The sequence below is a fragment of the Muscardinus avellanarius genome (genome assembly GCF_963383645.1).
Source record: "Muscardinus avellanarius genome assembly, chromosome: 2".
NCBI classification, from domain to species: Eukaryota; Metazoa; Chordata; class Mammalia; order Rodentia; family Gliridae; genus Muscardinus; species Muscardinus avellanarius.
The window spans coordinates 113,090,425-113,114,836 of NC_137787.1; the positions used below are offsets into that span (position 1 = coordinate 113,090,425).

At 37.0% G+C, this 24,412-nt stretch overlaps 1 protein-coding gene across 2 annotated transcripts in view; it reads right to left on the reverse strand.

The window, feature by feature from the left end:
* Window positions 1–5,095: 5,095 nt before the first annotated feature.
* CNTNAP5 (contactin associated protein family member 5) overlaps window positions 5,096–24,412 on the reverse strand; it is a gene marked incomplete at both ends in the record, with an annotated part of 1,017,925 nt that continues 998,608 nt past the window's right edge. For both annotated transcript variants that reach the window (XM_080690368.1, XM_080690367.1), the window contains 3 exons: window positions 5,096–5,292; window positions 9,142–9,213; window positions 14,466–14,684. In XM_080690368.1, coding sequence (XP_080546494.1) covers window positions 5,096–5,292; window positions 9,142–9,213; window positions 14,466–14,684 — 488 coding nt within the window. The remainder of the gene's footprint in view (window positions 5,293–9,141; window positions 9,214–14,465; window positions 14,685–24,412) is intronic.

A 24,412-nucleotide genomic window follows, 5' to 3' on the forward strand; every position in this document is an offset into this window, starting at 1 on the left:
CGAAACCAGCCATGCTGGCTTAAGAGATCCTGTTTCAAAATATAAAATAGGTCTGGGAGTGTAGCCCATAGGTAGAAGGGCTTCCAGGAACCCCAGTACCACAAAAAAAAAAGAAAAGAAGAAGAAGAAGAAGAAGAAGAAGAAGAAGAAGAAGAAGAAGAAGAAGAAGAAGAAGAAGAAGTAATTTGATTGCATTGTATCATTGTATGTCTTTTAAATAAAACATTTTCAAAGGGCAGGAAAGACATGGAAGATAACTTTTTTCTCCTCCATGTGTTTTGTCAGTGTGGGATTTGCCTGTGCTCTCTTCCATTTCACATCCTTTTCCTTCTGAAGAAAAAGAAAGCCTATTTATTTATTTATTTATTTATTTATTTTATTATTTATTTATTTATTTTTTATTCTACATATGACCAGTAGGGAAACTGAGGATTAAGTCTATCCAAGCCTTTAGCTGAGAAAGAATGAGTTTGTAGTACTATATCGGTGTCTCAAAACCTTCTTAGAAGCTGCTGTGGTAACAAGGCTTTGACGAACTGCAGCTATGAGACATTTCAAAGGAATCTGGGGCAGTAGGCGGATAAATTCCCAAGGCTTTTTACTAAGAAAATGTCAATGTACCTGATTTCTGTATTCCTGTATAGTTTTGAGAAGATGCCCTGGTTGTACTTTCCTGAAGTGACTCCTCCAATGGAATTATCATGGTGCAGAGAGAGGTTATGGATGGCCTTTAGGATTGGAAAATTCACCCATAAAAGATAGGAAAAAAGACATGGATGATGATTTTTAGTCAATTATTTACTCAAGGACAGACTTCACCTAGCAATCATAGATTTCTCAAATGGTCCAAATGAGTCTAAAGACTCTAGTAAATCCAAATGTATCCCAATGATCCAAAGAGTTCACATTGTTCTATCAGAGAGAGGATGGTTTTCAGACACTATGGGTAACCACAGAGCTATCTTCAGGAACACCCAGAAGAATGATGATATTTGATGGTATAAATAAGTGACAGCAAAAGAACTGAGGAGAAAAAAAGAGAGAGGACCAGAATTAGAGTCTACTGGTTTTCACTCTAAATTGGATCCCAAGTTTTCTCCTAGGTTTGACTTACAAAAAAGAAGAGTTTTCAAATACCTAACTCCCAGAACCAAAACAAGAACATATAGAAGTAAGCTACTTCATGTCAGAGATGGAGATGATTTATTCTTGCTGTTCCCAAAGAGTCAATCCACTGGGCTCCATGAAAATCCATTAGCATAAATAGGTATTTGTTTCATGGGTAAGAAACACAAAACAAGTTATCTCAGATGGAATTGGTAAATGAGAAATAACATTATATGTATTGCTCAGAAATTTTTTAGAGTTTTGAAGGCTCTAACAAGTACTTTATCAAAATAATTTTGCAGGATCTTCACTTATATTCCATTACACTTTATGAATGTCCCTATTGAAAGAATATGCATTACTCCTGTTGGCTTAAAACTCACTAAGGTCAAGAGAAAAACATTTCTACAACCAATGGCTAGCACAACCCTTGGAGTAGGGGGTACTCCATATGTACTTCCTGAATGAGAATGAGAATAGTGGAATAGTGTTCACATTTCTATAACCCCTGGAGTAGTGGGAATTCCAAATAAAACAGAAATAAGAGGATATATATATATGTGTGTGTATATATATATATATATATATATATATATATATATATATATTTTTTTTTTTTTTTTTTTCTGAATCTGCGCCTGCTGCATCATCATGGTGGATATGGTTCTGAGTAAAGGTAGTCAGGTCAGTACCACCTCCATTATTAAGAAAGTGAACAAAGAGTGTTTTGACATTTGATGGTATAAATAAGTGATAGGCTCAGGATCCTTAAAATCAATCTCCTATATGTAGTGGAGAGTGAATAGAAGATGCTAAGCTATTCATAAAATGTATCTAGAGAAATATCAAATGTCCATTCTCTAGACAGATTCTCATAGAGACTGTGACAATCTAGCCCTATACACACAGTAAATAATATAGTCATTTTAAAAATATACTTTAGGGTAGGTAAATATACTGTTGTTTGTATAAGTATATTTGTTTAATGAAAATGATATTGAGATAGCCCCCTTAGAATGTGAGGTTACACAGATATTTTTGGTTTTGCTGTTAAAACAACTGTAGTCCACAAAATATTTATGTAAACAATAGATTATGGAGATCTAGGTAATTAGAACATGCAGATAAAAAACATTAAATTCCACAATGGGAAGAGGTGGTTAGTAAAGAATTAGAATGCCTTCAACTTCTAATTTTGGATTATAATTTCCCAAAGACTGTGGAACTCACACAATGGAGAAACTACAGATAACTAAGTGGATCTTGATATCACTGGGGAAAGATAGAGTTAGCACTTTTTTTTAATTGTAAAATATCTTTTGCTTTATAGGATACATTTTCGGAAAAATCTAGTAAAAGGCGTGGTGTTCTCTGGGGTTGTATGAAAATCCAATCCTGTGAAAATAATTACAATTTAGCCCTGAGACTACTTATAAGAGTGGTGTGTGAATTGTGTGCATTGTCCTGGTATCCACCCATCTTTTCAGTCTTGGATTCACAGTGTGCCATATACACTGTCTACATGTTCAGACAGGATGTCAGTGTGGTTGTGGTATAATATACTTGGAAAGGATGAAAGTTCACAAATTTGCTCAGTCTATTCAACTGTCTACAAGAGTATATAATGAAGTAGATGAGAAAATCACATGTTATGAGTGAGCCTTTACTATTCCTCCACTTCCACCAGCACCATGTCACTTCTCAGACATTTGGACAAGGGAGAAGTACAGCTTTATGACTTATATCTTTCTTTTTCTTTCCATTTCATTACTGGTGATACTTTAGGCTAAACCTGTTATACTTCTCAGTGACTTTTATTTTAGGTTACAAAGTAATATATAGCCAAGCAAAAGACTGCTATATACAGCCTTTTTCTAGAAACAGACAATTTAAAAGTGAAAGTTGGATATGGATGAAAAAAAGGCAGGAGAAGAAATATTTAATGCTCTTTCATTTCACTAAGAAATTATCTCAATAAAATTAGGAAAAAAATGTAAAAGCATATTCTTGATAGAATCACCTTAAAACAAATGTACTAAGTGTTGTGTGTGTTGGTGTCATCCCAGTACTTAGGAGGCTGAGACAGGAAGATCACAGGTTGGAGGTCAGTCTCAACAACTTAGACCATTTAAAAATTATATAGGGAAAGGGGTGCAATCTCAAAGGTAAAATGCACTTGGTTTCAATCTGCAGTACTAAAATAAAATTAAGTAAGTACCAGCAATAATTATATCCTAAATGATGAAGTGATGAATTGTTCACAGAACATTGGCAGGTGAGAATGTTTATTTAAAATAGCATCTTAAAGTTGAGGAATATGGTTGCAAACTCGATTCTTATCTCAGGAGCTCTACAAATGGAAGAATAGTCCTGCACTTGAAATACTATGAAACTAATCTCATTATGAGCCTCCGATTTATGTGGAGGCAAACATTACCTATTCAGGACATGAGATGTACTAAAAACAATATGGAGACACATTTGTGGACCATCATCTTGACATTCCCAAGGTCCTGAAGCATCTATGTTGTTTTTCCTTATCTCTTTGCCCCAAGGCAGCCTAGGTACCATGAGTTAGATACATCGCTACAGTGAGATCATCAGGACAGGCTCAAGATTCCTTCTCAAGGGGATGAATTTTATATTTTGTTGCCGAAAAAGGTAAAGAACCTGAAATTTGTGACCATTTATTCTAGTAATGTTGTCTTTGAAAAGCTGTGTGTATTGGTATATGTGTGTATGGGAAGCTCTTTATGTATAGCATGTAGCAGATTTCAAAATGGCATGTACTATGGAATTTGAGGGCATCTCTAAAGCCAAGAAGTGTCAGCAGAAGTGACCACAGTGCTGCATGAATCCATCCATGAATCAGAAACCTCTTAGAAAACATTTCAGTTCCTAAAGTGGATTCAGTACGTGTGCCATAAAATGTTAAGCTTGCAAACCTGCTTTCACTGTCTTCAGAAAACCTTCCATGAGCATAAGAAAAGGAAGAAATAAATTTGCTCAGCATTTCTATTATTTCATAGCATAAAGCTGAGTTAAGGTGGCTTAAGGTTTTTCATTGTATTATTTTAGGTTTTAATTTTAATTTCTTTTCTGCTGCCATGACCTACATATACATATCTATGTGTCTATACATTTTTAACCTCAATATAATAATCCCAGGAATAACCTAGATAACATGTATGGCAGAATTAGAGGAGGCTTGTTTTGAAGTTGTGGAACACCTACATTCTAGCAGTTTTCTTTTCATCTCCTAGTTTCAAGCTATTATTTCCATGCTTCCCCTAGGTCTATGCTATTGTGTGCTGTTCTAAAGTGTTAGCCTCAGGATACAGTGTTAAGAAAGGAGCAAAGTAATTGCTCACTACTATCAGCACTCCTATTTGAAAATACTCAGGGGATAAGAGTCATAGTGAAAAAGGGTGTTGAGCAGGGGCAAGAGGCTGCCTACTGTAAAGGAATCAAATTGACAGGCACCTCATTCATTCCTTTTAAATGCTACCCAAGCAAACCAGGACTGAAGGCTATTGCTTTGCCTTGGGTTTCCTGGTTAAAAAAAAAAAAAAATGTGGGCTGGAGACTGAGAAGATTTTGGAGACGACCATGAAATGCTTAAGTCACAAAGCTCAAGACCCAAGTCAGCTTGCAAATATGAATGTCTGAGAAACTGAAAAGTATGTTTTAAAAGCTGGCGATGCAAAACTAAATATGCAGGTGCACACACGTGTCTCTCCTTTTAAAGAACAGTAAAGTCAGTGTCTTGAGGTGTCATTGTCAGTGTCAGAAAGGGGGGCAGGGGCCAAAGTTGCCAGGTCTCCTGAGCTGGTCCCAGAGGTCAATGCTGTGGTAGATGCAAGCATATTACAAAAAAAGTAATATAAACTATTAAGAGAGAGTGACTCAAATAAAAAGACAGCAGAGAGAAGGAGGAGAAAACCATTAACTAATAACCATGAGTATCGGTGACCCTGCTGCGTGCATCTCAGATGAAATATTCTCTCTTGCACTCGCTGACTGTGCTCTGCAGGTCGATATCGGTTCTGAAAGAACTGTCCAGATTCTCCGGATATTCCTTCTCTTTCATCTGGTTGGTGCGATGGGAATGTTTGTGGTGGTAAAGGAGACGGGTCATGATGCAGATAACACAGAAGGTAATGAAGATCACCACTGCTATTACACCTGTGGGGAGTGGAGAGGGAAGAAAGAAGGATGCTGTCACAGGCCATTTTGCTTCAGAGAAAAGATGCAGTCCAGACAGGCACACGCTTCCAAGAAAACAAAGCAGAAACAAAACACCAAAACAAATACACTGCCAAACACTGCCACATATCCAGAAATAAAAACCTGCTAAAATGCCTTCAGTCTTGCATTATTATAAAACCTCACCTCCCAAATTATTGAGGGGAATGCCTGTAGACAGTTTTGTCCAGTGGCCTAAGAATGCCATCTTAGAAATCTAGAATTGGAATTGAAAAGCATTTCTTACTAAGTCTTCAAATGATGTGTTGGAATAATTTGTAATTAGCATAGTTCATTGTTACAGTGGTTTTTTATAATTTCTTGAGCTTACTGGAGAATAATACTTAAAAATATCATATCCCAATACATGCTCTCATCATGAAAATTTGCTTTTTATTTTGCTAAAATAATATTAATAAGTATTGAAATGTTCACCAAGGACTTATAGTATTACTATGCTTCTCTGCAATCTGATAGACACATCTCCATTTTTGTGAAATCAACAGTCAGCTGGGATGGCACACTTGTGCCCACTCCTGTCACATTCACACTTACCTTGATTATATGTGATTGTTCTAAATCTATATTGCAAGTTGACCACACTGAGGTTTTACCTTTGCCAGGAAAGCTCTTGGAACATAAAAAGTGGTATGGGTAACACCATGGTGAAAACATGAGAGAAAGTATCTCTACACAAATATAAGTTTTAAGCACTAAAACACTGCAAAATATTTTTGATAATCTAAGATCATTTCTAATAAAATATACATTCTGTCATTTTTGTAAGTTGTATAAATATTGATGATAATGTTTTAGAATTTTAGAAATATATTGTTTCATCTTTTTAATCTTAATTTACAAAAGTTTGGATATACAAGTGTTGGACATATTATTGGCTTATCTTCCACCATATTTTGTAAAGCTGAGATAATATTTAAAATTGCTCACATTTTTATAAATTCCTAAATCATCAGGTAAAATAATGTCCAACTATTTTAGAAAATGGCATAGTAAAACCATCTAATAAATAATCTAAGTTAACTGGGTGGCAGGAAGTGACGTCCTGAGTGGGCTCCAGCTTAAAGACAGGTCAGAGAAAAGCCGTTTCTTCCCAGACCCCAGTGCTTAGGTTAGTCAGAGTTAAAGGCCATGCAAATCCCCAGAAATTTCCGTACTCTAAAAGAAACTCACAGAAGCATGCAGATGAGCTACAAACAGTGGACAATTACAAAGATTTCTTTTCCACCTATCAAATGAAGACTCATAGGAGAAGGGACACCATAATTGTTTCTGACGTTTCTTTTGAAACTTTAAAATGTATTTGTCAGGTATAGTGTCACATGCTTGCAATCCCAGTACTTGGGAGACTGAGACAGGAGGATCACAGGTTTGTGCCCAGCCTAAGGTACTTAATGAGGCCCTCTGTGACTTAGTGAGACCCTATTTCAAAATAAAGAATAAAAAATAGGGCTGGAGGTGTGGCTTGGAGGTAGAATGCTCCTAGGTTTCATCCTTAGTACTGCCAAAAAAAATTGTCATCAAATCATGTTTTTTTTGGTGTGTGTTTGTGTGATGTTGAGTATCTAATCTTGTGCCTTGTACCTGGATTGCTAGCTAAGCTTCACCTACAGCTCATAGCTTTAATTGTTTCCGTTTTATTGGTGCATGTTAATTAGACAGAATATTGGGGTTCATTGTGGCATATTCATATATCCATAAAACATCATTTGATCAATTCCATTCCCCAATGTCACCTTTTTCTGCTTACTCTTTTCTTTGTCCTCCTCCTCCTCCCCCTCCTCCTTATCCTCTCCCTCCTCCTTCCCCTCTTTCTACTTCTTTTCCTTCTTCCTCTTCCTCTTCCTCTTTTATTCTCTTTTTGGTACAGGGGATTGAACCCAGGGACATTCTACCTCCAAGCTACAGTCCTAGACCTATTTTAATACAGAGTCTCAGATAGGCATGGTGGCGCATACTTGTAATCCCAGTTATTGGGAGACTGAGGCAGGAGAATCACACAGGCTCAAAGCCAGCCTCAGCTACTTAGTGAGGATCTCAGCAACTCAGTGAGATTCTGTTTCCAAAAAATATATATAAAGATATGTCTGGGAGTATACCCCGTAGGTAGAAAACTCCCAGGTTCCACCCACAGTATGAAAAAAACAAAACAAAACAAAAACAAAAAAGTAAAAAACAAAGTCTCACTAGCTTGCAGAGGGCCTCACAAGTTGCTGAGGCTGGCAGTGAACCTGCAATCTTCCTGTTTTAGCCTCCCAAGCGCTGGGATTACAAGTGTGTGCTACCATGCCTGGCTTTAATTTATTTATTTATTTTATTTTAATACTAGATGTTGAACCCAGGGGCATTCTCCAACAAGCTACATCCCTGTTCATTTTTATTTTATTTATTTATTTATTTATTTATTTATTTATTTATTCATTTATTTATTTATTGGTGGTACTGGGGTTCTTGGAAGACCTTCTACCTTCAGGCTACACTCCCAGATCTATTTTATACTTTTTTTTTTTTTAATTTGAAAACACTTTCTTAAGCCAGCGCGGATGGCTTCAAACCTGTGTGATCCTCCTGTCTCCGCCTCCCAAGTGTGGGGATTACAAGTGTGCGCCACCAGGCCCAGGATTTTTATTTTTATTTTAAAACTGGATCTCACTAAATTGCTGTGGGTCTCATTTAGTTGATGAGGCTGGCCTTGAACCTGCAATCATCCTTTCTAAGCCTCCCAAGTACTGGGATCACAGGTATGTGCCATCATGTCCAGTTGGTATAATATTTTAAGAATATCCTTAAGGGAAGGTCCTGTTTCTCCTGGCTTATAATCTCTAATGTCACACCCTTTTGCTCCGGGGCTGTCGGCACTCCCCATCAGAACATCTTTGCTACTCCAGCTATCTACATGCTCAACCCCTGCACAGCCAGGCTGTGGGTTCCATTAAAGCAAGGCCCATGCTTTTCAGACAGTAGCCCTATACTTAACACAGGGCATGGCTCATAGCTGCCACTCATTAAATAACAGTTAAATGATTAGACCCTGCATACTATTGAAAGGAGAACTTCATCTAATGCTTATCAGTTTATCTGAGCTTCCAGGAAGCAGGATGGGAGAGGCCAGCTAGGCTGATAGTCTCAGATGAAAATGAATTCAGTGTCTCTTAGACATCCTACATTAAACAAGGTTTGAGAGTCATTCTGTGTTATAAAACCCAGATGAAAAAATGAGGCAGAATAAAAAGGATTTAGGCCAAAAGACAGTCAGAGAACAGGAAAGCAAGACAGGGAGGCAAGAACCAGCTCACAGGAGCATGATGGAATATGCATCTGCAACCATGTGTGCTGCCAGATTTGGAAATTCAGTCCCGTGGGCTTCACCACTCATTAGATCTAACCCAATTCACTTGAGGTAGAAAGCCCGCCAGGGCTACTGCTTTTCCCATCTGTCTGCCCCAATATCACTTTTTCCCCATATGCAGTTTTATTGGTGCCTTTGTGCTATAGAAAAAGGGACAAATGGATTAGAGGAACAGGACACGGCTGCTTGTCAGTAACCGAGGCTCCAGCAGCTGGTGAGTCAGAGACAGGAATCCTCAGAGGGGACAGAGTGGCTTTGATTCTGCAGCATGCATAGCTGTTCATGAAAAGGCTCAGGGTGTTGCAGATAACATGGTGCTTTGAGGGCCAGAGGCCACAGTTAAGGAAGGGTTCAGATTAATTTCTCCAGTGTAGAGAATCGTTTATATTTTTTTCTGATTTTAAAAACAAAGAAAAGCTTACCTCCAATGACAGCTGAGTCACTTCGAACTGCATTGGTAAGTGGTTCCCGCTCATCTGTCTTCCCAAAAGGATCTGGAAAGAGCAAAAGATGAGAAACTTGACTCTTCGCAGGCAACACTTGCCTGAGGAGAGCACAGAACACAACCAAGTGTGTGATTAGCCCAAGTGCTCTCTAATAGTGGTGAGTTACCCTGGTGTGATGGTTCACAGCAGTATTATCAGTGTTTGTGGGGCTGTGACAGGACGATTGCAGTTTCCAGGACAGCTTCAACAATTTAGTGAGACTCTCAGCAGCCTAGTGAGACCTTATTTATTTTATAAAAAAATAAAAAAATAAAATAGGGCTAGAAGTGTAGCTTGGAGGTAGCATGTCTCTGGATTCAAAAGCCATTATCCCTACCACTTCCTTCTACTAGTGTTGAGTTGACATTTTGAAAGGAACATTTTGAAAGGAAATAAGAAGCAAAAGCACGTGTCACTTATGCCCCAGAGTTCCAATACCCTTTTAGTTTAAGTGGCAGGATAAAAAATTGAGCCAAATTATATTGGCACCTGGCCATATGATCCAAGCCTTCCCTGAAATCTTTTTCTGAAGCTTTGTTGGACAATCATTTTGCTGGAGACCAGAGCTGCTGACTTGAGCCACATGGGCCTCTGACCTGGAGGGCTTTTTTTGCTACAAGAGCATTCTGAGTCAACTGACAGAAAAGAAAAAGTGCTTGAAAAAGAAAACTCTTAATAGCAATCCTCACTGAGAAAGCAGCTGTAGTATTTGTGCATTGCCATATATGGTGCAAGCATAATGTATGCATGCTACTATATATGGTATATGTTTAAATAAAAAGCATTAAGTTTAAAGACACAGACCTGGGTCTGAATCTTGGCTTAGGTCATTGCAAAAGATCTATTTTAATTAATTAATTTAATACTAGGGATTGAACCTAGGAGCATTTTTATTTTCTATTTTCAAAGGAAGTGTTACTGAGGGTCTCACTAAGTTGCTGAGGCTGGTCTCAAACCTGTGATCTTCCTTTCTCTGATGCTCAAGTACTATGATTATAGGCAAATACCACTGTACCTGGCTCAGAATCTTAATTTTTTTTTTATTTTTGGTGGTCCTGGGGTTCCTGGAAACCCTTCTACCTCCGAGCTACACTCCCAGACCCATTTTTATATATTTATTTGGAAACAGCGTCTCTTAAGCCAGCGTGGCTGACTTCGAACTTGCGTGATCCTCCTGTCTCCACCTCCCAAGCACGGGGATAACAAGCATGTGCCACCATGCCCACCCCTTCAGAATATTTTTTTAGTGGAGATTTTTTAAACTGAGAAATATAAGACTTGGGTACATCAATCAAAACAATTTCTGGAGGGGAGAAAAAAGTCAACACTGCCTGGGTCATTGCAGATCCTGGAGAATATATTATTTTAATTGAAAAAATTTAGGCACTTCATAACTGACCTTTTGATACCAAATGACCTGTTAAATTTGCAATTTGTGGGTCTTGATGTTGAGGTCCATAGGACAACTAGGACTTCTTCAAATCTAAAGCTGAATTCCTTAAGGGTATATTTCTATAATTTGAGTCAGTGCTGGGACCTGCTGAGCAACGAGGCTGGTGCCAGGGCCTGGAGGCCAGTGTCCCGACCTGCTGCACAGCAAAGGGCCAACAGGTACTTGAAATTGTGCGGTCAGGAAACACTTGAAGCTGCTACTGCCTCACCCTATCTCTCACCAGATTTCTAGATCAAAGTGACCTCTATTAAAAAATCGGGTGTGAGTGGATCATCTTGTTGAAGTCACTCACCTTCTGGGAGTTAGGATGTCAGCAAATGGAAATCAGTGTGGAAAATAAAGGAAGGACTTCCAAGGAAGAGATAAACTGTAACTGATAGGATGTGGAGAAGTAGAAACTCTAACACATTATTGGTGGGATTGCAAATTAATGCAACCACTTTGAAAAACAGTGTGGAAGATCCTCAGAAAAATGAAAATGAACTTACCTATGGTAAAATCCAGCAATATCATGTATGGGTATCTACCCAAAAGAATGAAAATCAAACTACCAAAGCAATGCATGAGTACCTGCAATTAAGGTGACCTATCTGAGGGGATAAGAGGGTGGAGACGGAAACTCTTTAAAGCACATAATGTACTTACACAAAAAAATCAAAGTCAATCACTAAAGCAAAAATGGGAAGTAGGGCAGGGGAGGGAACTGAATCGGGATTGGTAAGTGGTTATTGGGTGATGTGTACATATATATATATCTCCACAAGATTTTTTATTCCAGTCAGATGTATGACTACAAAGCACCAATAAAATATATAAAAATAAAATAAAATAAAGTTTGTATGTGCATTAAAAGAGGGCAGTGGCATTAACATATATATGAATTTTAGAACCTGGTGTCCAATGTCCTTTGAATAAATTACCTGTCATTATTCCTTGGAAAGTGACAACAAGGATACTCTTCTCTGTTCTTTTTGTTTGTTTCTGTTCTGTGGTCCTGGGGATGATTCCAAGGACTGGCACCTGCTATAAACTGCTCTATCACTAAGCCACACCTTAGCATTATGTTTTCCTTATTTTTTAACAGATAAGAAAGCAATACAGGAGCCATTGTACTTGTTGCATTCATAGTGAAGTCAGGTTCCAGCTGAAGCTCTCCAGCTGCCAGGGCCAGGCTGTTTATCCTGCCTCACCACTGGCAGAGAAACACCAGGGCCAGCAAAACGCTTGTAGAAAAAGAAAATCTGTCTTTTTATAGTTATAATATGTTTGACAACTGATAGTGCATGTTCTATTTCACACCATCATTAAAGCCAAATGTCATTTGATTTTCTTTTCTACAATGGAAAAAATAATAGTTTCTACTTCAAAAATTTGTGTAGGAATTACATATGAATATACACTTAAATAAATGTTGGGGAGTACTTGCGGGTTGAATTCAGTGGTGTTCTACCACTGAGGTACAATACCGAATCCAATTTTATTTTTTCTGGAAACAGAATCTCACTGAGTTGATAATGTTGGCCTTGAAACCTGAATTCCTCCTGTCTTAGCCTCCCAAGTACTAGGATTACAGGTGTGCACCACAATCCCCAGCTCATACATACTTTTAAAACGGTGCCTGTGAAAATTAAAATGTTGAGTGCATTTTGCTTCTTCTTATAGTCATGGTGATTGTGTTACTTGCATGTGCAGGTGAGGGAGCACTGAGGAGACATTGAGCTCCTAAAGGAAACTAGAGCTTCTCACCTTTTATATACCACTCCATGCATTAAACTGTGTGCAAAAATAATAAAAAGATGTCAGGAGTTGTTTGTGTGGTTGAGTGAACAGAGTACAGTGGGTTACACTGCTTGTGGGGTATTCAAGGGACCTTTCCCTAGGATACATGAAGCTGAAGCTGATGAGAGAGAAGCAGGAAGGGTCAAATGAGAAGAACATAACAGTAAAAGAAGGGGCTGGCACAGTACAGGTGTTCTGGACTGATGGAAATGGCTTGAGCTTCAGAAGGTGATTTGCTGTTAATTATCCTTGTATTCCCAGGTAGCATATGCACATGTGCACATATGTGAAGCTGTGGACAGTGAGGGTGATGGCGAGGATGGGTATGTGTAAGACTTGGAGCAGGTAGGGAAAAGAAAGGTGAAAGAAAGAAGTTAGAGGAGAAGACAGGAAGTGAGAGAGAGGGGGCTGTGGGAGAGGGAGGTTGAGGGAAGTAATACCTCAGGGTATTGCGCCTCAGAGTCCTTGGAAACTTGCCCTTCTTGTATATGTCTCTTCAGATGCTCACCCCATGACTCCTGCTGCTTTACCAGTGTTTGTACCCTACCTCTCCACCTGGGTTCAGATCACATTCCTTGCTCCAATTGCATTGGCTCCTCCTTTATCCTGCCCATATGCTCTACTTTACAACTAATAACTTTATAACTACTTTAGAAGCTAATCTAACATCAGCTTCCTCAATTTCTCCATTACTAACATACTTGATGTTGATTAATTCAGTTTGTTCATTCTAACTCTAATAAATGTATAAAAGCTACAAACAAAATATTTCAGATATGACAAGATGACAGGTTTCATAACATAATCACGAAATTAAAAAACAAAACATGATGTTTGCCTTTCTGTTGGATTAGTTCCTTGTAAAAAAATAGCTTTCAGGGAACCAGGCTTGATGGCACAGGCCTATAATCCCAGCATTACATTAGGGAGGTGGAGACCAGAGGATCACAGTTCTTGGACAGCCTCAGCTATTTAGCAAGGTCCTTCACAACTCAGTGAGACCCTGTTTAAAAAAAATATATATATATGTATTATATATTTATATGTATGTATATACATATGTATAAACACACACACACACACACACACACACACACACACACACACACACACACACTTAGGGTGGAGAGCCCTGTCTTTTCATAGTAAAGCCACTTTTTATGGTGTCTCTAATTGGCATTTTCAAGCTTAGAAATAAAGTTTCCAGGTTTAACTACTCTCCTCCAAAATTATTTAAATATACCTATCTACTCATATACTTATATACACAAACACATATGTCTGCCTATATCATTCCATATCAAACTAAACATATGTGTATAAACATTTCATAAGAACTTTTTATGTATGTATGTATGTATGTATGTATGTATGTATGTATGTATATGATACTGGGGACTAAACCCAGGGGTATTCTATACCTGAGTTATAACTCCCAGCCCTATTTGTTTATTTAGAAAAGGGTCCCACTAAGTAGCTGAGGCTGGATGCAAACCTCTGATACTCCTATCTCAACATAATAAGTACTGGGATTACAGGTATGTACCACTATGCCCAGTTCAGAACTCTTCATTTTTTAAAAATATGTTAACCTCCTATATCTAAACCTGATTCTATGCTCGTATTGACTCTTTCTACTTACCAAATATAATAAACTTCCCCAGAAATGTCCACCTCTACTTAAGTAGCAGTCCAGCAACTAGCCTGCTGACTATCTGGTTCCTAAATAACTCTCAGAGCGGTAGCCATTTACATAATAATGACAGTGTATGAACATAAACAGGTACTTTATGTATACAGTATGAAATATATCATACTGTGTATTTACCAGTAATTCTCATCATGTGAAAAATAGAATGATTTTACCGCTATATAAAATTATCTGTGGGGAGCCAGTCATATTTCATAACCATATGTAATTGCACAAGTTAAGGGATTGACTAATATCAGCCCCTTAACTTGGAAGTATATTGAAGACATTGCCACAGTGTGAGTAAGAGGAGCTTCTTGGATGTTCTCTGGTTCATACCTGATGAAGAGTGCACAGTGGTCACTGCATTCACATCTGAGTCCACCAGGGAGCTGCAGCTGGATTCCATCAAGGTTCCCTGCACTGTCACAGGTGCAAGGGTGGCATGGCGCAAGGCTGCCTTCAGTGGTGCTACATGGTTGTACTGGACAGAAGACAGGCACCCAACAAAACCCAGCATATTGGCTTTAGCAATTTCAGAATCCAATCCCAAATGCTCTGTAATGTAAAAGACAATCAGAACTCTTTTTTAAAAAATATGCTATGTGCCCTCTGTGAACATTATCTAAAATGACTAAAATCACCTTGGTATTCTTTGTGGGGGGGGGCTCCCTTGTCTCTTTTCATCTGCTCACTCCAACTCTACTCTGACTACAAGCACTGGTATATCAATCAAATTTTATAGAAAACTGCCAGAGCTCTTTCTGCTTTGAGATATAAATTTTTCAAGCCTAAATTTTCATTCATCTATTTTATGAACTGTAACAAAGATGATAAATCTGTCCTATACACAAGATATTTAATAGAATTTGTATCCTAATCTCCATTACCATTTATTCAAGAGAAACAAAATGATGAGGTAGACAGGATCAAGAGTCAGCAAGGCATCCCATACATTTATCATGTGCATTAAGACATCAATCTAGAATGACCTTCAAGTCACTTTCTACATGCTCAGGTCTGTCTATGGTACTGATTGTTGAGAATGTAGGGTTTTGAGTTTCTGGGTTGATCTGATTTGAGGACTTATTTATTCATTGATTTTGTTTCACAGCATTTGACTTTCTATAGTAATTTTGAGTCTTTATAAAAGATGAAGATATAGCATTGTGAATTCACACCAAGATCAGATGTCTCATTTCCTTCATGATTTGTAGCACTATAATTCAGTGTCCCATTTATTTTTTTTAAAAGGGTCATGTGAGCAAATTGCCAGGATGCAATTATACAAAATTACAATGCACAATAAACCATTTTTTTCTTAAGACACAATCATTTTAACCTAACCAGATGATTCAATCTTTATTTTATTATTATCATCTTTTTAGTTTTCTGTAAAGGGGATGGGACTTGCTGTCTACCAGTGTATATTATAATTTTGATTCATAAATGGTGATCTTGAGGTATGCATTTCATTGGTGTGTTATGGAAAATTGTGCTGAGAATATGGTTCAGAATGATAAATTAACATAGCTTGGAAATGCTTCTTCTGATTTATGCCCTTCTTTTACCCTCGGTTTCAACAACCATGTAAACTTCATTCATTTATTGTCTTTCTTTTCTTACATGAGATGACAGTAACTGTACATTAATGTCATGTGGCTGCTGAATCAAATTACCACAACTTATATTAAGCAACTTAAAAAATTATTATATTATATCTCTGTAACTTAAAGTCTGACATGGTACTCATTGGACTAAATCTCATGACATCAGTAAAGCCAAATTTTCTCTGGAGGCTCTAGGGATAACTTTTTTTTTTTTCCTATTTCTAGCACTGAGAAGCTGCTATTTATACCTTATTCTTCTTATTCTATTTTCAATGCAAGCAATATTACTCTACTGTGTACTTTTATCCATAGTCATGTCTACTTATATTTCTCTTTTTCAAAAATAAAAAAACAATTTTATTTTAAAAATCATGTGTTTTGGCTTGGCATGGTGGCACATGCCTATAATACTAATATTTGTGAGGCTGATATAGTAGAATACCAGGTTTTAGGCCAATCTCAGAAACTTAGTGAATGAGATCCCGTTTCAAAATAAAAACAGAGCTAGGAGTATAGCTCAGAAGTAAAGCAGCCCTCAGATCAATCTCCAGTAACATGTGGGAGCTTGATCATGTACATACACTGTATACACACACACACACACACACACACACACACACACACAATAAATTAAAAAATAACAGTGTGCTCTGTTAAGTCCTTTAGGTGGTTAGTATGTTTTGTTTATTTTATTATTATAAGTCTCTTATTTTTCTTCCCTTTCTCACTTTTATAAACCCTTATTATAACAGATTTATGTTGATAATCCAAGATGATCTATTTGAAACACATCATATTAGAAACATTAATTCCATATGCTACCTTAATTTCTCTTTGCCCCTTAGCCTGACATATTTATAGTATATGGGGATCAGGACGTGGACAACTCTGTGACTCCATGTGTGAAAATTTCTTGAGAATTTTCCAGGTGATGATGAGGAAGACCCATCAGAGTTGGAATACTATCTTCCTCAAGTACAAAGCAACCTTGTGGTAGAGGATAAAAGTCCAACTTCCAAATATTCAAATAAACATCATACAGCCGTTTTTGTTACTTATTCACGAAAAAAACCACATGCATTTATTTATTATAATGAGCTTTAAAAATCATGTCCCTTATGATATTATTCACACATTTTGATGCATGTCTTCCAGATCCACAAGCTGTAATGCCCTGGAGGCTGTCAGCAGGTCAACAGAGCTCAGTTTGCCCAGCTAGAATCCAGAACACATTGGCCTCTGATTGGCAGTTAGCAAAGGATAAAGGTAGCAATCCAAAGTCTTCAAAGGAAGAAGCAAAAGACAAGAGAATTAGGCCCACATGGCCTGAAGCATTTTCACTGTAGGATTTCAGAGCAGTTGACAGTCATAGGCCATTGCAGTTTTACCTCACAGTTCAAAATTATCATGCCAGATCAAATTCCCAAAACACACTTAGAAAGCAGCTCCAAGGTCTTGAGAGTATTTCACTATAGTAACTGTCATAACTGCGCGCTTCAGGAACAAGAAGAAGCATAAAAAAAATTGAAAAAAATGCCAGAAAATGGCATTCACTCCTTAAAGAAAAAAAAATTATGTGTTGAAATCAAGTCTTATCTCTAGAGAAGTATGTTTATTCAAGATCTGCAATAAGAATAGAGAACTTGATGCATTTCTGAGAAGAAATGAAAAGAGAAAGAAGCCTTGAAATGAGCAAAATGTCTTCCATGTGAAACCTCAGTAATAATCCAACAAGATCTTACATAAATGGAAAGAAAAAATAATAGTTTTCAATGATATTTACTTTTCTAAATCAAATTAGTTAATATATGGTAGGAGATAATTATTCAGAGAGAAAGAGAGAGAGAGAGAGAGAGAGAGAGAGAGAGAGAGAGAGAGAGAGAGAGAGAGAGAATCACATGATTTGAGGATTGCAATGTGCCAGACATTCACTGAAACACACACACACACACACACACACACACACACACACACACACAACTAAACAAAACTCACGCAACAAACATCTGAGAATCTGGACACTTCATTATCTGTTTTGAAGTATTTCATTAATATCTTAAGACAAGTATCCAAACCTTGGCATCATAAATTTCTGTTACAGTTTGGGGGGTGAGGGTTACCATTTGGGGGTGACTGTCCCCAGGAATCTTTGTTAGATCCCTGGGAATAATTTCCCCCCAAATACCAAAAATGATAAAAAGATAAAAAGGGCAGGTTCTTGTCCTGAGCTAAGGATAAATATGCAATAGCCTGAACTCTTGCTGAAGATTTAAAGAAGTTTATTAAAAAGATTGAAATGGCCGGGTGTGGTGGTGCATGCTTGTAATCACCGTGCTTCGGAGGCAGAGACAGGAGGATTACGCAGGTTCAAAGCTGGCCTCACTGGCTTAAGAAACCCTGTTTCTTTATAAAAATATAAAAAATAGGTGTCTGGGAGTGTAGCCCAGAGGAAAAAGGGTTTCCAGAAACCCCAGTATCACACAAAAAAAGAAGAAATTAAAAAAAAAAAGATAGAAATACAGAAGACAGTTACAGCCTCATGTCACCCAGGGGTAACATGAGGGGGTGGTTCGATAGAATTCACCGAAATACAAAGCACGAAATAAACTTTTTATACACATGACCTCCATCTTGTTCACGTAATTCTGACATAGTAAAAGTCCCTGTAAGGTACCTCCCCTTATTTTTCCACCAAGGTGTACTTTTTGTCTCTTTTCATGAAGGTAATGGTCTAAGGTCAACACCCTCCTTCCATCCTAGCTAGATTTTCCAATTATTATGTAAACCTATCTTTAGAATTAGGATGAGGAAGTCCTATTTCCCTCTCCTATAGACTTGCTAATTACCTTTAGCTAGGTTAATTTACATTGGAATAGTTGCCTGCTTTTTTTGGCAGAAACCAAGTCCTTTCACCAATTTTTTAAATATAATAATCAGAGCTTTCTCAAATCTTTCAAGGCCATTCCCAATACTGGTACAATTTCAAGTAGCCAATTTTTTTTCACTAACATCAGAAAGTTATTGCTACACTGCCAATGTGGGTCTGCTTAATTTAACTTAAGAGTTTAATAGGATTTAACATTAAAACCTCACATTATCCCAAAATATATAATTTCATGCATACATCATTCAGTGACATTCAACATTCAAGTGCCAGTGTTTTTGTACTGTTTTTTCTTCAAGTGTCTTTAAAATTTTAAAGAATCATTTTTAGGCTTACAAAAATAAATACTTGTCAGAATGTTCAATAATTACATAAAACTAGCAGCAAAAAGTATCTAGAAATCTGACTGTGCAAATAGTTTTCTTCACAACTATCATGGTCCTAAATAAATTTTAGAATGTAGTACTATCCCCTTTCTAAACAAGCTGCGTTCAACAATCTTCAAGATAAAAAATAAGATTGGAAGTTTTAAGGACACGCACACAAGACAATATATATATATATATATATATATATATATATATATATATATATAAAATTTTCTGAATGTGTAATAAAAGAAGTATTTTGTAAAAAGTTATGGGCAAAATATACAAGGGCATAAGCCTAGACTAAGTGAAATAGCACCATAACCAATGACCTCTGTACCAGTATTGGGAATGGCCTAGGAAGATTTGAGGAAGCTCTGATTATTATATTTCAAAACTAGGACTTCCTCATCCTCATTCTAAAGATAGGTTTACATAATAATTGGATAATCTAGCTAGGATGCAAGGAGTGGGTCAACCTTCGACCATGACCTTCATGAAAAGAGACACTTAGGCAGGAAAGTACACCTTGGAGGGAAAGTAAGGGGAGGTACTAACAGGGTAAGGGGAGGTACCTTACAGGGACTTTTACTATGTCAGAATTTGATGAACAAGATGGAAGTCACGTCTATATGAAGGCTGTTCCATGTTTTGTATCTTGATGAATTTGTTAGAACCACACCTCATGTTACCCTTGAGTACATGAGGCTATAACTGTCTTTTGTATTTCTATCTTTTTAATAAACTTCTTTAAGTCTTTAGCAAGAGTCCAGGCTATTGCATATTTATCCTTAGCTTAGGACAAGAACCCACACTTTTTATCTTTTTCTATCTTTTTGTGGTTTGAGGGAAATTGTGTCTGGGACCCTAACAGAGGTCCTGAGGGAAAGTTTCCAAAACCACACAGTTTCCCTAAACTGTAACAACCTCAATACTGTCAAGTGCATCTACTTAATAAAAGTTTTAGAACAAGGCACAATGTATTTGAAAAGCTATTGCACTTTAGAAAATTTTTGCCATCTTCCTATGCCACTGTAAAATGATTGAACATTTTGATCATCACATTCTGGCCACAAAATTAGCACAGACATCAAAGTGGCAGAGGCACGTTAGTGGTGGGCAATGCTCATCTTTGGCCAGGTTTAGCATGAACAGACTATAAATACAGCAGAAACCTATGGAACTAAATCTGAGTAAACTGCACTGTACAGCAGAATCAACATCTTGTGCAGTTATGTACATATCACCAACCTGTGTGATCTCAAAGATTTCAGTTTGTTACTCTTTTTTGTGTGTGTGTTGGTACTGGGGTTCCTGGAAACCCTTCTACCTCCGGGATATACTTCCAGATACTATTATATTTTTTCATATTTTTATTTGGAAACAGAGTTTCTTAAGCCAGCACAGCTGGCTTCGAACCTGCATAATCCTCCCGTCTCTGCCTCCCTGCCCGGGGATTACAAGCCTGCGCCACCATGCCTGGCCCAGTTTGTTACTCTTTTAGAGCCATTTTTACAAAGTCTATAGTAAACCAGTTTAACATCTCAATATTTTTTTTTAAATAGGGACTTACTAAGTCGCTGAAGGACTTGTTAAATTGATGAGGCTGGCTTCAACCCTGTTTTCCTCACTTCTCAGCCTCCCAAGTACCTGGATTAGATGTGTGCACCAGCATGAATAGCTTTCTATTCTCATTAAGGTTGGGCAAGATCTCTACCACTCTGCTCTAGGGAGTTCATTTCTCTTACCCAGATTCTCTTCATTCCATTACCTCATCAGCCTTGACATTTAGGAAATTGGCTCAGATTTACCAGGGGAAAATAAAAAGTCAAAGTGATGCCTTTGGCAAGAAAGAGGGACAGTAGGTAAAGAAAATTAGTTGACAATGTGGCAGTGACAGAATGATCTTAATAACCAACAGCTTTGATGCACAAAACCCGCTAGGTACCAGACACTTAACAGGAATTATCTATTGTCTTTACAACTAATCAGTGAGGGGAGTATGACTACTTCTGTTTTGATGAGGACACTGAGGCTCAAGGAAGTCAAGAAAGCAGGGGCATAGTTGGTAAGTGACCTTCATGGGATTTGAGTTCAGGCTATCTAATTCTAAACCCATTCACTATGAACCTTACCAAACTACCCTTCAAAGAATAAAAAACAGTATACAGTGAATCTGGAGATTCTCATCCAATATCTAGTTGCAACTAGCTACATAACATTGGGCTCTTTAGCCTGTATTTATATATGTTTAAAATATGTGTGTATCTTTTTCTTTTTAAAATCTTACTTAGTGCTTAATATGTGCCTGTCATTGTAGCAAGAAGACTACAGCCATGAGCAAGACTAAGGTTTTTTAATTTCATGATTGCTCCTTGCTGAGAAGAGGAAAGGTAATGTCTTATATCCCTAATGTCAGACCAGATTCCCTGACTTGAAGCTCAGTTAACCCACCAAGTATCACACTGCTGTAACCTCTCTGAGACAGCTTAATCCTGAGAACATAAGTTTAAATAATAACAGGTGCAATCAGCCAGGCTGTTTCATTGGAAACTTAATATTATCCTCACCTCTACTTCACTATTTATGAGTCATCAATTAGAGGCCAGACCACACACTGACCCATCCATTCACTACTCTAGAACAGTATATAAAGTGAAATTCAAGTTTCTTGATTCAAAGAGCCAATAACCAGATTTTGTCTCTCCCATGAAACATTTCTAGCTCTGAAACAAAATGGGAGTCCAAAATTATTCTCAAAAGGGATATGTTTGAGGAGAAAGTTTCTTAGATCATCATAATAATCTATTAGTGATGTTGCTGCAATCTCTTTATGTCAGGTATACCATCTGTATATTACCTAATTTTTAAATAACAATGGGTCTGAAAATAGTATGTCTGTATTTTAATCTTAAATCAATAAAATTCAGTGAAGTAAGTAATTTGTCTGGGTCACATTAGTCATGGCATAAACCCAGGGTTTATTCTAAAGTCTTATCTATAAAGAATGTGCTATTCCCACTTCCTGCTTTAAGCCTCACTCTTCTTTCTATTTTAAACTCAACAAATTTGAAGAGATAAGCCTTTGGCATGGGAGCACTCAGAAGGAAAGAGATCTAACTGCCCAGAATATTTAATTCAGTCTTCAAAAGCCCCAAATGTAGTAGAATCTATGATAGAAGTATAGAACCAGACTCCCAGGATCTGCTTTAAATAGCAGCTCTAGCATCTACTAGTTTTTGAGCATTTAATTGCTGTGTCTCAACTTTCTTCATGAAATAATGCAAGTAATGATCATATTTATCTTCCTGGGTTGTTGTGATAATAAAGAAGTTTATAATGACTGAGCTAACATTTGGAACCCAGAAATACATTATCAAATAGTAATATCAATTATACTTTCTAGTTTTTGTAATAGTACTAATTTCAATATATCATAAATGTTATGCTGTTATTAGTCTTGTTTGGTTAGAGTAGGAAAAATAGAGTATGGCATATAGGAAATATTCCAAAACCCTAAAAAACTTGTAATATGTTCCATTTTGTGCTAATAGCATTTCTTGAAAAAAAGTAAGTTTTAAGTTTAGCAGGATTTATGACAGATTATTTAATTTTAGTATCAACAGAGCCTACCATATTGTGCAACCCATAGTAATAATCAGTACTTTTGTTAAAATAAAATGAATTTGAATGTTTTCTCAATAACAGTCATGCCTTATTGCTTTCTGGTCAACAACACAGAACACAATGTTCTTTGTAAACACAGCTGGACAAACTGTAAATTCAGCGCTTTCTTTCCAGATATCTGTCATCACTCCACCTAGTTGAGGACAGTGTGTATTTGGAAGCATATCATTTATACCTTTGTTTCCCTCAATTTTTACCCTCTAGTATACACAGAGAAGACAAGTAATGATATCAAACAAGTAATTCAAGGACACAAGGGTATGTTGTTCAAAGAGTAGTTTTCTCTTAAAAAAGAAAAGAAAAGAAAAGAAAAGAAAAGAAAAGAAAAGAAAAGAAAACTTTCACAGAGCATCCAGGTCTGGAGGAGTCTATGCTTCCACTCTGAAGTGATTCATTTAAGACACAGAAACAAAATTGCATCTTAAATCAGAATGCAACACTCATTTCTGTTGCATGAGAAGAAACTAAATTATCTATTGAGTTCCTCCATGGACAAAAGATACAGTTCAGCACTTTTAAAAGAAATAATAGAAAAAGTACCATATAACCTAGTTGAATTCATTGTTGGTTATCTATAAAGTACAAAATACAAGTTATCTGTATTTGGAAAGTTGGGTTAGATACTAAAATTTAATATTTTAGAATGCTTTAAAACACATTTACTTCATGGTTCAGAAGGTGGAATCAGATTAATGCATGTGAACTAGTTTGTTACTGAGAAAAACAACAACATTAAGAATCTGCTGGATGCAGTACAGGGAAGTTAGACAGATTTGTTTAATTTCAGTCTTAGTCAGAAGTGGTTGATATTTTAGGGACCTTTTTAATATTAAAGAACTACCTATGGCCATAAACAAGAACTACCTATGACCATAAACAAAGTGAAGTATTACTTAAGAAAGCTGTGCATTTAGCATGAGATAATTTTTAGTGAAGTCTCTTAGAGCTATGAACTGGTTACATGTGTTTCTCCAAAAAGTATTTAATTTTTTTTTTGTTGCATCACATTTGGAGTTTTGCTGTATGGAAGCACAATTCATTCCCAAGATTGCCTACTATCCCTAGCCTACTCCTGCAATTTCATCCCCTTCTATCCCACTAAAATGGGAGAGAGAAATGATAATGATAAAACCAGTGGTGTTACTGAATTATGGTTGATGTTTCCTTCTCATGGTCTGCTTATCTCTGGTAAGAGAGCCTCAACAGCCTTTTCAAAAATAAACTTTCTCTGTCTTTCAACATAGGAGATAACCACTTAACTGACCTTTTGCCCTCCATAGGTAATTCATGCATGACATTCAGTGTATTCAAACCACCTGGATAATGTCATAGCCTGGGGTATTCAGTTGGCACAAGTTGGAATAGTCACTCTCAGAAATTTTCTTGGAAATCTGAAGAGGAAAGGCTTTCTTTCCATATAGAATGCTGAACTGGTTCACCATCATTAACACTGAAATACTGACTGAGAATGACACTCCACCAAGAATCAATCACGGAGGGAGAAACAGAAAAATCAACAGGGTAGAATTATAATTCCAGATTTTAACTTCTGAACTCAGCAGATTTCCACACTTTAAGAGTAGCATTTTCAAAAGGCATATCGTCTCTTTAAGCTGTCATTGTTTGTGCTGGTATGATGTGAGACACACTTGAAACACTGCTAATGGACGGTAGGTCACACTCACATCACAAGTCACCATGGTACAGAACTGCCTGTTCAGAATCTATTCTCACATT